The 12,719-nt window shown below is 37.9% G+C and overlaps 1 protein-coding gene across 5 annotated transcripts in view; it reads right to left on the bottom strand.

Moving 5' to 3' along the window:
- LOC122781617 (protocadherin-15-like) overlaps window positions 1–12,719 on the bottom strand; it is a 266,246-nt gene that overhangs the window by 164,559 nt on the left and 88,968 nt on the right. For 4 of the 5 annotated variants that reach the window (XM_044045416.1, XM_044045417.1, XM_044045413.1 and 1 more), the window contains 2 exons: window positions 3,178–3,192; window positions 867–932 (listed from right to left, as the gene is read on the bottom strand). In XM_044045416.1, the coding sequence (XP_043901351.1) occupies window positions 867–932; window positions 3,178–3,192 (81 nt within the window). The remainder of the gene's footprint in view (window positions 1–866; window positions 933–3,177; window positions 3,193–12,719) is intronic. The other variant, XM_044045415.1, reaches the window with a different exon arrangement.

Below are 12,719 nucleotides of genomic sequence, written 5' to 3'. Positions count from 1 at the left end.
AATATAGAAATACAAATGTACACCAGTGTATTTTAACATTGGTGATAATAACTGTGTTTCTTCATCAGCGAATATTGTCTCAGGTGTTTACTTGATATAACAATTTAGAAGAAACTCTGCTGTAGCATTTCCTGATTCCTAAAAGTGTAGTGAGAGCAAATGTAACGTGAATACAGAGAAGGGTTGTGTTTGTCTTCATGGTCGTTCATCTCCATGTATATGAACGCTGACTAACAAAAAGGAGCAAACGCTTCAAACTCATGCAAAGAAAAAAAGTATAAAGGTAAAAAGGAAAATCAGAGGCAGACGGAGAAAGAAAAGTCGAGACAAGAAAGAGTAGAAAAAGTTCCACTCGATCGCGTCTGCTCTCCGCGGCACAGGTAAACCACACCAAAGACCACCTGAGCGCGGGGGAGAGGACTTCTCATTAATGTAACCCCATGTCACGTCTGTGTGCCAGACACCATCTGAATTCACTCAATCGCTCACACACACACACACACACACAGGCCCTGCGAGAACAAACTCACACACCAGGAGCCAGAAGTGGAATTTATTTATCTATAATTTAAAACACAATCCGAATGGCAATCCAATATGTCTCACAAAACATCGGCAGTAACCGACCGAGTGCCATCGACGGAGAGCGACTGTACTTGTGCAGCGAGAGAGAGAGAGACGCGGCAGTCCCAGTGGAGAGAGGACGTATTAATATGTGCTGCAATATCAACAGCAACGCTGACGCAGACACGGAAACGATCCCAGCTCTGCAATCAACACCACGACACAGCACAGAGGCATTTACCACCACTCTTATACTGTTCTACAGGAATAAAGTGGAGGTGGGTGATTGTTTGTTTACGTACCGTTGGGGCTCTCCTCGTCGATGGTTACGATGGTCGCAGGGGGGCCTGGTCGAGTCAGCTTACACTCTGCACACACAAACAAGAGAGAACACAACGTTAACATAAAACACACAAAGTTAATATCTAATTGTGGTTATTTAGACTTTAAATGGTGATATGATTCACAATATGAGAGGGAAATTTTCATTTGAATAACATGTTTAAAATGATTTTATCTGTGATATTTTCACCTCCCGAGGAGGATGAGAGACATTTTATCAGAAAGTTGAAACTGCAGTGAACTCTGATGACTTCAAACCACTGTTCGTTTTTTAAAGCTTATCCTGCCAAAAAGGACGATGTAAACAGGAGCTCTGGCAAGTTTTTATGTTATTTAATATTATTATTATTATTATTATTATTATTATTATTATTATTTTAGCCAATAATTCTAAAATCTACTTATAGTTCCAAAATCTACTTATACTTGCAAAATCTACTTATACTTCCAAAATCTATTTATACTTGCAAAATCTACTTATAGTTCCAAAATCTACTTATAGTTCCAAAATCTACTTATACTTCCAAAATCTACTTATACTTCCAAAATCTATTTATACTTTCAAAATCTACTTATACTTTCAAAATCTACTTATACTTTTCTACTTATACTTTCAAAACCTAATTATACTTTCAAAATCTACTTATACTTTCAAAATCTACTTATACTTTCAAAACCTAATTATACTTTCAAAATCTACTTATACTTTCAAAATCTACTTATACTTCCAAAATCTACTTATAATTCCAAAATCTACTTATACCTTCAAAATCTACTTATACTTTCAAAATCTACTTATACTTTCAAAATCTACTTATACTTTCAAAATCTACTTATAATTCCAAAATCTACTTACTAAAATCTACTTATACTTCCAAATCTACTTATACTTCCAAAATATTTTATACTTGCAAAATCTACTTATAGTTTTCAAAATCTACTTATAGTTCCAAAATCTATACTTCCAAAATCTACTTATACTTCCAAAATCTACTTATACTTCCAAAATCTATTTATACTTTCAAAATCTACTTATACTTCCAAAATCTACTTATACTTTCAAAATCTACTTATACTTTCAAAACCTAATTATACTTTCAAAATCTACTTATACTTTCAAAATCTACTTATACTTTCAAAACCTAATTATACTTTCAAAATCTACTTATACTTTCAAAATCTACTTATACTTCCAAAATCTACTTATAATTCCAAAAATCTATATAATTCCAAAATCTACTTATACCTTCAAAATCTACTTACACTTTCAAAATCTACTTATACTTTCAAAATCTACTTATACTTCCAAAATCTACTTATAATTCCAAAATCTACTTATACCTTCAAAATCTACTTATACTTTCAAAATCTACTTATACTTTTCAAAATCTACTTATACTTTCAAATCACTTATAATTCCAAAATCTACTTATACCTTCAAAATCTCTATACTTTCAAAATCTACTTATACTTTCAAATCTACTGCACCAAAACCTAATTATACTTTCAAAATCTACTTATACCTTCAAATCTACTTACACTTTCAAAATCTTATACTTTCAAAATCTACTTATACTTTTCAAAATCTACTTATAATTCCAAAAATCTACTTATACCTTCAAATCTACTACTTATACTTTCAAAATCTACTTATACTTTCAAAATCTACTTATACCTTCAAAATCTACTTATACTTTCAAAATCTACTTATACTTCCAAAATCTACTTATACTTCCCAAATCTACTCATCATCAACTTATTTTAGCCAATAATTCAATCACATAGCAAGAAAGTGACCGGCACTGAAACGCCTCGCTGGTCTATGGGAAAATCAACATCAAAGTGTTGCTTCGGTATCTTCCTTTCACACCATAATAAGCTGTCATGTTGACACACACACACACACACACACACAGAGCGAGCGAGGGGGCAGCGGCATCGTCTGCCAACACATAAACATCAACAACGCTGACACCAAACTAACAGGGCGGCCAAAGCGCGGAGCAGGAAATGGCTTCACTGATGGAGGTCACGGTGGCGAGATGGTACAAGCACATGGGACTCACGGGTAATGGCAGCGTGACAGACAGCAGCAGATGGGGCAGGAGAGGGAGAGACAGGCCGGGGGACAGGAGGAGACGGGAGGACGGCGGGCAACAGGCTGATGTGAGGAAAGTTGAGGATTAAATGGCCTCAAATGGGAATGGATGGAGGCGGAGTGAAATGTTGGAAGACTTGGAAAAACAAACAAACGCATGTTTGCCCTCTTACCCTCGTACTGCCAGCCTGAACAGGAGGGAGTTAGTGGAGCCAGAGGGGAAGCAGAGCAGAGGCAAGGAAGACAAAAAAAAGTGTGAAACAGTTGGTTTGAAGAGCAGGGAAAAAGTTCATTAGAGGAAAAATATTAAAAGACAAGAAACTGCACAAAGCTCTTCACAAAAGACGTGATGGAGGTTAGTGAACCGCACAAGTACAAAGCCAGCGGATTCTTTCTTGCTGCCACCGGCCAGCTGGTGTTATTCCATACGTATGTAAAGACGGTGGTAATATAATGTGAATCAATTGAAAACTGTAACACTTACAGTTATATTGAGTGCCTTGTATTCAGGGAAAAAGGAAACACTCAAAGTTAAGACTTCTCTTTTTTCCTTTCCTTCTCTTTTTAAGTAGCTTTGTTTCCATGCTGAAAGACGATCTTGTGCGGCGTCGCCTTACATGACATGTAATTAGACACAGAGTGAAAAAGAAACGACGCCGCGTCAACAATCAACACTCTCCAGTTTCACACCCACCATCTGTTCCCCCGTGCTGAGTTGTGCCTGCCTGTGTGCACCTGTTGCTAGGTGCAAAACACTGGATAGATTTCACATTAAACATTAAAACATGCACACGCACACGCCTCTGCTAATGTGGATCATTCAGAGATCAAGAAAATAGACATGTGTATTTATGAACATGTAATTATAAAGATAATATGGTTATTGGCTTTTTTCTTGGAGCTTTTTTGTTCCATCTTAAACCTTTTGTTATCTTTTTATAATATTTTGCCAACAACTGAAAACTAATATGGCTATTAACTGTTCCATATTTTACTTCTAATTCTAAAATCTACTTAGTTACAAATTCTACTTATAATAAAATTCAGAAAACTTTGTTGATCCCCAAGGGGACATTCAAGGTCCAGTAGCTTAGACATCACACACAACATAAACAGTATGATGAAAAAAAGAAAGGAATGAATAAAATGAATAAACAGGAATAAAATGGACAATAAAAAATACAGGAAATAATTCCAAAATCTACTTATACTTCCAAAATCTACTTATACTTCCAAAATCTACTTATAATTCCAAAATCTACTTATAATTCCAAAATCTACTTATACCTTCAAAATCTACTTATACTTTCAAAATCTACTTATACTTTCCTTATAAAAAAATCTACTTATACTTCAAAATCTACTTATACCTTCAAAATCTACTTATACTTACAAAATCTACTTATACTTCCCAAATCTACTTATAATTCCAAAATCTACTTATACTTCCAAAATCTACTTATAATTCCAAAATCTACTTATACTTCCATAATCTACTTATAAAAACTTATACAAAATCTACTGCCTACTTATAAAATCTACTTATAAAAATCTACGTATAATTCCAAAATCTAATTATACTTTGAAAATCTACTTATACTTCCAAAATCTACTTATACTTCCCAAATCTACTTATAATTCCAAAATCTACTTATACTTTGAAAATCTACTTATACTTCCAAAATCTACTTATACTTCCAAAATCTACTTATACTTCCAAAATCTACTCATCATCAACTGATTCTAATGATTCAGTTACACCGACTGCTTTACAAGTCACTAGTTTGTGCGTTTGTGTCGCTTCTAAAACGACATCATGGCAGTTTCTCGCTGCCGTTGAGGAGGAACTATGAGGAACTAAGTCATTGAAGATGACGTTTATGATACCAAACTAGAGCAGAGTGGTGCTAGGACTGTGTTGGGCAAACATGGGTGGGGCCACGGACTTGCTGCTGTCGCATTAGATTTTCCACATACCCAAGAATAAACTGTATATTATGAGAGGGACAAAGGAGAAAAAAAACATTGTGATGTTGCTGCATTTTTAATTATTGCAGTTTCCAAGATACAGTAATTAGCAATTTAATGGTGCTATAAATGATGTTTTTTTTACTTTTAAATTTTTAATTTTAAGTATAGCATTGGACAAATTATGTTTCACAATTATATTAGTATATAATACAGAGGGGGCTGCAGCAGGTGAGAGATGATGAATCAAGATGAAAAATTGATTTTTGCACTCCAAAAAAAAAATAAGGACAATTCCACGTGCGAAAATTCTTCCTACTGTAAGCACAAGGCCACACGTTTGTTCAAGTATATGAATGAGCAACCCTGAGTCCTTGAGGGAAATATCACACATTTCTACTCTTCGCTCAAATTAAACTGCACAGTTAAATAAAGGAGGGATTTTTTATTTTATTTTTTATAGAAATTAGAGCAGGATGAGTGTTTTCTTTCACGGCGACCAAAATAAAAAAAGAAAGAAAGAAACATAAGCTTTTATGTGAAAAATAAAGATGTAAATCTGCCCCGACAGAATATCCTCCGCGTGAAATAAGAAGAGTCTGCGCACGTGTGCGGCTCAGGGATCAGAGACAGCCTGTTATGTTAGTTTTGCATATGTCACTGTGTCTATATGTGCAGCGTTTTCTGTGCTACAGTCTACCAAAGAGAGAAATGTAAAGAGTCGCTCCTCTGAAAAAAAACAAAAACAAAAAAGACACGGATAAATATTTATGTCTCCATTTCCAATCCCAGGAGTCTCCCACATATGAATATAAACAACATAAACTGGTGAGTTTTTAAGCAAGAGAGCCATTTTAATCACTTTACTGACAGGATTGATCAAGGCTTTCCACTTTTTATCACCAACTACAACAAGCTGTACTTCCATTGAAATAATAAAACTCCACTATTCTGAGAGTATAAAACCTTTTTTTCCTACCAATTGACTTCTCAATGGCCAAATCTTACAAGGTCCCATTACATTACATCTCTCTCGGTGCACAAATATGGTTATTTTTCGGTCCGAAATGACACATTTGTGCCGTGGGCATCTTGGTATCAGCTCAGACTTGACTTGAACACAGAAATCTTTAATATACTGTGTATATACACTAACTGGCCACTTTATGTGGTTCACCTGCTCAAACTGAGCATCAGAATGAGGGGGGAAAAGGGCAATTTAAGTGAGTGTGGCGTGAAACTGCTGATCTGTTGGGATTTTCATGCTAAACCATCTTTAAGGTTTAGAGAGAATGGCCTGAAAAACAAAAAAACGTCTCATTATAACCAGGGAATGCAGAACATGTCCAACCTTGAAGCTAGTTGCTGAAGAAAACACTGGGCCCCACTTAATTAGGTGTCTTGTGTACCTAATAAAGTGGCCAGTGAATGTGTCAGGCATTAATATGTAAAAAAATTACATTTTTGGTCAGTGTTTGTTTGCCTTACAGATGAGAGCATGACTGCAATACAGTTTTGTCCATGATATTGATGATATGACACTACAGAGATACTGTGTTCCTTCATGTCATGTGGGGCAGCAACGGTGATTCGAATAATTGATTAATAATGAATACGTTCAAAATGAATTGTCAACTATTTTGACTGTTTTTTTAACAAATAAAACAAGTTTCTCTGATTTTTTTCTTGCAAAAATAATACTTACCCTGCTAGAAAAAACAGCATGGTCTATGCTGGATCAATTTTTGGTCTATGCTGGTCAATGTTGGTCTATGCTGGTCCAACAACATCATTACGCTGGTCTATGTTGGTCAATGTTGGTCTGGTCCATGCTGGTCTTTGCTGGTCTATGCTGGTCTATGCTGGTCTATGCTGGTCCATGTTGGTCTTAGCTGCTCTATGCTGGTCTATGCTGGTCCATGCTAGTCTTTGCTGGTCTATGCTGGTCTATGCTGGTCCATGCTGGTCCATGTTGGTCTTAGCTGGTCCATGCTGGTCAATGTTGATCTATGCTGGTCCATGCTGGTCTATGCTGGTCCAACAACATCATTATGCTGGTCTATGCTGGTCAATGTTGGTCTATGCTGCTCCATGCTGGTCTTTGCTGGTCTATGCTGGTCTATGCTGGTCAATGTTGGTCCAGCTGGTCCATGCTGGTCCATGGTCCATGCTGGTCTATGCTGGTCTATGCTGGTCCATGTTGGTCTTAGCTGGTCAATGTTGGTCCATGCTGGTCTATGCTGGTCAATGTTGATCTATGCTGGTCCATGCTGGTCTTTGCTGGTCTTTGCTGGTCTGCTGGTCTTAGCTGGTCTTTGCTGGTCCATGTTGGTCTTAGCTGGTCTTAGCTGGTCTTTGCTGGTCTATGTTGGTCTTAGCTGGTCTTTGCTGGTCTATGCTGGTCTAGGTGTTTCTGTCACGTTAGATGCTTTCAGCCAAATTATTTGTTAGACCAAAGATCTCAGGGCGTTGAAGGTTATGCTGTGTTTAAACTGCCCTGGGCTAAACCTGGACGTATGGCAAACTGTTATCAGTATATATCAGTAATAAGTCAGTTTTAAACAACCAACTTATTTGGATACAGAAAAAAAAAAAAGAAAAAAAACCCTCAGAAGAAATCTGCACACTTGATTTAGAATAATTAGAGCGTGTTGTTTTTATTAAAATATACAGAGTGGCAGCAGAACCAGGGGAAGATTTGGTGCAGAGTGGAAGTTTGTGTTTCTCACTGCAGAGGAAGAGACGGAGAGAAAATAGATGTAGATGTTTAAAATGGTAACCACTCCAAAACAATACGGAGCCGAGGAGTGGGAGCTGCAGATAAAAGACTCGCAGCTGATCACACAGCTCAGGGAGAAGGGTACAGCAGCATGGGGTGCTCACTTACTGACGTCTATACAGGATTCCTATAATATTATTCACCAGGCTTCTTTTTTTTTTTAACCTAACCAGATTTCAAAATAGAAAGTCTGCGCCGCTCCCTCCAACACTATTTTGTGGGTAAAAATATTCAGTTCCCTGCTTCTATTGGAACAAACGGCAAATCATAAATAATTAGATCAGGAATAAGGAGGGAGGCGCTCGCAGTTTTCCACCTTAATCTCTCACCGCAAGAGTCAGAGGTTACAGCCGCTCGGTGGTGATATCCAGCTGCGGACACTCGTTATGAAGAGTGGGTTAGTCCAATAAGCAGAGGTTTGGAGGCTCTTTGGGGGGCCCAGCACTTGAAGTCCTGATTACCCCTGATTGTTTTACCATCACTGTGAAAATGACATGTACTGTACCTGTAGTAGAACACACTTCAGTGTGAGTGCAGTCCACAAGTATACAAATAAATGAATGTTTTACTTGCATGATTCAAGCTGTGGTGGCAAAGTGCGAGTCCTCAACACCTAAGCTTCAACATGTCCGTCTGGACTTGGTTTTTTTTTTGCTTATTTTAACCATAAAAAGGGCCAGAAAATGTCTTGTGAGGAAGCGCCTTTGCCCATTTTGTACCTTATACGATACAATACGGGATACCAATAATATCACGATACAACGATACATCGCGGTATCGGTCCGAACCCAGGGGTGTCAAACTCAAACGACCAATGAGCATCTAGTCTGGCCAAGAGGGGGGCGTGTCTAGAGGGGAAAAAAAAGCGGGAAAACCCAACTGTTCAGTATTAGGTGGGCAATATGAGCTCATGTAAAGCACGTCGAGTCGTCCTTGTGTACAAATAAAGCTGCCTTAAAATGATAACACAATGTGTGCGATATCACAATTAAGACACTTGTGTAGATATTTCACAGAAGAGCAAACAAATATTTAGTATAATAAGTCAGTCTAGATTCTATCACCTCACTGGCAGCTCCGTAATTTATCATATCATATAGCCCAGGAAAGGACGACGATATATCACCAAATCAATATTTTGACCCCAACACCAGGTTTATTTTTACTTTATGCCGAGAGATTAACAACAATAAAAATCCTCTCTACTGTACCTGAAACGCTTAACAATCTCTGATAAGTGATCGGGCCACAGTGTAAGGCAATCACAATCTTCTAATTTGAACCACGGGGGTCATTTAGTCTCTCTTTAATAGCTCCTCTCACTAATCGACCTAACAATGTTGACGCGAATGTGCGAAAAATTCAATTACAAATTGATTGGCGCTCGTCTCACGGTGGCACGTGGGTAGAAAGAAGACGATGCGCGTGAGCGTGGATCAGTGAAAAGCCTGCGACTGAACAAAAACAACATTAATCCCTCTGAAAAAAAACACAAAGTTTGACAAAAGCATTGAAAGCCGAGGGAAACTGATGAGACGAGAGTGAAATGATGAAATGCTTGATTAATAGTTTCCTCCCTTTTTCAACAGCGGCTGCTCTATGTGAAACGTAATCGCCTCAAATAAACTCTCAATATAGAATATAGATTTTTAGAAGTGCTGGCTGATAAAATCAATTTGCAGCCCTAATTTGATGACTTAAGAACGGCTTTTGCTGCAGAACATAAGTTGAAGAAATCTGTGTCTTTAAAAATTTATAAGAGCACAAAACAACAAACACTGAGCCTGGACGACGTGTGGAAAATATCTCATTTGTGAGATTTGTTTTGGCAGTTATTAAGATTGTGATCTCATTTCTAAAGTCGAACTAACTCGCTTGAATACAGGGATGCAGTTTTTCCAACATCTTTGTAGAGCTATGACAAGATTAACCAATTATTAATTGATTACTAAATGAATCGTCAACTCTTTTGATAATCGATGAATAGGTTTGAAGCTTTTTTTCATTATTAAAATGAGTAAGACTGATTTTCCATATGAATATTTTCTGTGTTTTCTTTCTCCATATAACAAAGAAATCAATGAAACTGAATAATTCTGTTTTTTTGGACTAAACAAGGCATTTGAGAACATGATCATTTCCACGTTTGACAAACACTGACCAACACTTGTTAATGATTATTCGATTCATCGAGAAAATAATCGACAGATGAATTGATTGCGAGAACAATCGTTAGTTGCAGCTTTACATCTTTGTGTAAAACATTTTCTCATAGGACAAAGAGCATATGCAGCCTTTGCAGTTCTACTAATCCCATTGTTTTAAATCCTAACTTTGATTAATATTTCAGCACATTGTTAACCCTTCCGTTACCATCCATGCATACTTCTCATTACTGTCACCATCTGTTCAGGTTGTGACTCCGCCTTTGCCAAGTTTATGACATACTGTATCTCAAAGTGCATTAATATTCTTGTACCAGGGGTGTCAAACATACGGCCCGTGGGCCAGAACCGGCCCACCCAAGGGTCCAATCCAATTTCATGTTATGATTATAGTCTGCTCATAATGTGAAAAACTATATTTGTCTATAAACTTTATTATATTATATACTTATATTTGATATTTCAGGTTGTTCATGATATGTTTTATAAAGAAGATAATTTACATTAAATGTTAAAAAAAAAAAGAAAAAAAAAAGGGTAACATTTGGAAATCTCCTTGTGTATAAGTTATTATGCTTTTATTTTACTGGTCCGGCTCACTTGAGATCAAACTGCGTAGTACGAGACCCCCCCCGAGTCTGACACCGCTGATCTATACTGTACTGCGTCATCTGTTATATTGCTATTGTTTTACCGACACCACGACTGTTCAACAGCATTGATGTTCACATGCAAATATCTACTCAGCCAATCACAACGCAGTTCAATACTGAGATGCTGGGGTTCAGAAGTGAGCATTTGGAACGTGAGAGGAAAAGGTGACTTTGAACGCGGGGCTTGTTGGCGCCAGACGGGCTTTTCTCCGAGTAGTTCAGAAACCGCTGATCCACGGGGATTTTCCTCACGCAACTGTTTTTCAACAAAGAGAAAGTATCCGGTGAGTGGCAGCGCTCTCTGTGCCGTTGATGACAGACATCAGAGGAGAACGAGACGACGGGTTCAGAGGAGAGAGTAACAGCAGCAGCTGAGGTGTCCTACAAAGTGAGAGTGTGTGTGTGTGTACATGTATAGCATGTCATTTATTTTGCATAGTTCCCCTTCAGATGAATTGGCAAAGCTATTCGACTTCTCACAATGCAACTCATCGACCGCTACATTACTGCAGCAACGAGGCAGCGGCGAGATGAACTCTGCTCACTGACATTTCCTTTCAAAAGACTTTCTCCTCTTTTTTTTTTTTACCTGCCACTCGAGTCAATAGCCTGTGCTTTCCTGTGGCTTCATCTGCGAAAGCTCCCCTGTTAGCACCGATAAATCAAACTCCCGCTATACGGTGGAGGAGAAAAGAAAAGAAAAGAAAAGAAAAGAAAAGAAGGAAAAACCCCGGCAGTGTTTAAAGGACAGCTAATGTAATAAGAAACATGCTGCTGGCTGCACTGTCCCGATCAATGTGCCGCTCCTGCATCAGAGGCGTCTCACTTAAACAACTAAGTGAGATAAATAATTGTGCATTTACAGCAAAACAGGCTTGTTCCCCTCCGTGTCGGCAGCCGCTCGTTAAGAACTGAGACCAAAAAGTAAAGAGTCTAAAGATTCTGTAGGTGGACGGCGAAGCAGCTGTTAGTATTCGCATGATAATGAACACATGTGTGTGTCCTTTTATATAAACAGGCGGTTTGTGTTGATAACGGAACCTCTGATTGAGTCACGTTTGACAACGTCTCCTCTTCCTCCTGAGGAATGGATGTGAACTGACCTACAGTGTGATCAGATTTTATTTGTAAAAATCTTTAAGGTTGGAGGTCACAGATGTGTGGGCGAGAGGTCAGAAAGGTCATTATCGGAACTCCTGTCCTGAAGTCTAGAGATTTGGGATTAGGTTGGCGCCATGTAACCTGCAACCAGGCTTCTATTGGGCTATACCAACTGTCAATCACACTGAATTTCACGTGATTTATGTGCTGTACTTGTCCTTTTTTCCTCTAAATAAGAATATTATGTACAGTCAACATCATGTCACTGCTGCTGCTTGTATAAATGACATCGTAGTTCTGTAAACACGTCATCACCGACTCAGAACTGTCTAAACTTATAATTGGATACAGTCGTTGTATATCTGCTCCAGGCCTTTTTCTTCTGTCCCCCATTTTTCCTTTCACCCCAACCTGTCTTGGCAGACGGCCACACATCTTTGAGTGTGGTTCTGTCAGACATTTCTTTCTCTCCACTGTTGCCTCTAGTGTTTGTTCATTGTGCGTTGGGTTTCTCTGCTTTCCATGATGTTGTTTATGTACAGTGCCTTGAGATAATGTATATCATGTAACCTGGAACTAGTGATTGAGAGGGCCCAAAAAAAAAACAGCACAAGGGAAAAAAGCAGGCAAAAAAAAGGCATACAAATAAATGAATTTAGAGAATATCAAAGTACTATAGTCGATGGCCATGGCTATAGAAGTGTCGATTAAGCGGTACTTATAATAATAAAGACATTTTATGTAATCTTTTGGCTCATAAACATGGTGTGGTGATAAGTATTAGGACGCTGAAGAGACTTTTTTTTTTCTTGTGCCGGATTTTTTTCTTTTTTTTTTTTCTTGTGCCAGATATTAATTCATTAATTTTTTTTTTTTTTTTTTTTGGCTGGCCCTTATACTCCTTCGTACCATACAGACAGATTAAAACCCCCAATCAAACTGAGCTATTTAATAATCTCCGACATCTAGCAACATTTTTTTTGCAACGGCCGTATTTCAGTTCAGTGAAGATGCAGGAAGTACTGAGCGATTCTGTGAACAAATCTTTT

This window comes from Solea senegalensis, linkage group LG15 (genome assembly GCF_019176455.1).
Source record: "Solea senegalensis isolate Sse05_10M linkage group LG15, IFAPA_SoseM_1, whole genome shotgun sequence".
NCBI classification, from domain to species: domain Eukaryota; kingdom Metazoa; phylum Chordata; class Actinopteri; order Pleuronectiformes; family Soleidae; genus Solea; species Solea senegalensis.
The sequence above is the reverse complement of the archived record's forward strand: the minus strand, read 5'-3'. Positions and strand labels throughout refer to the sequence as shown.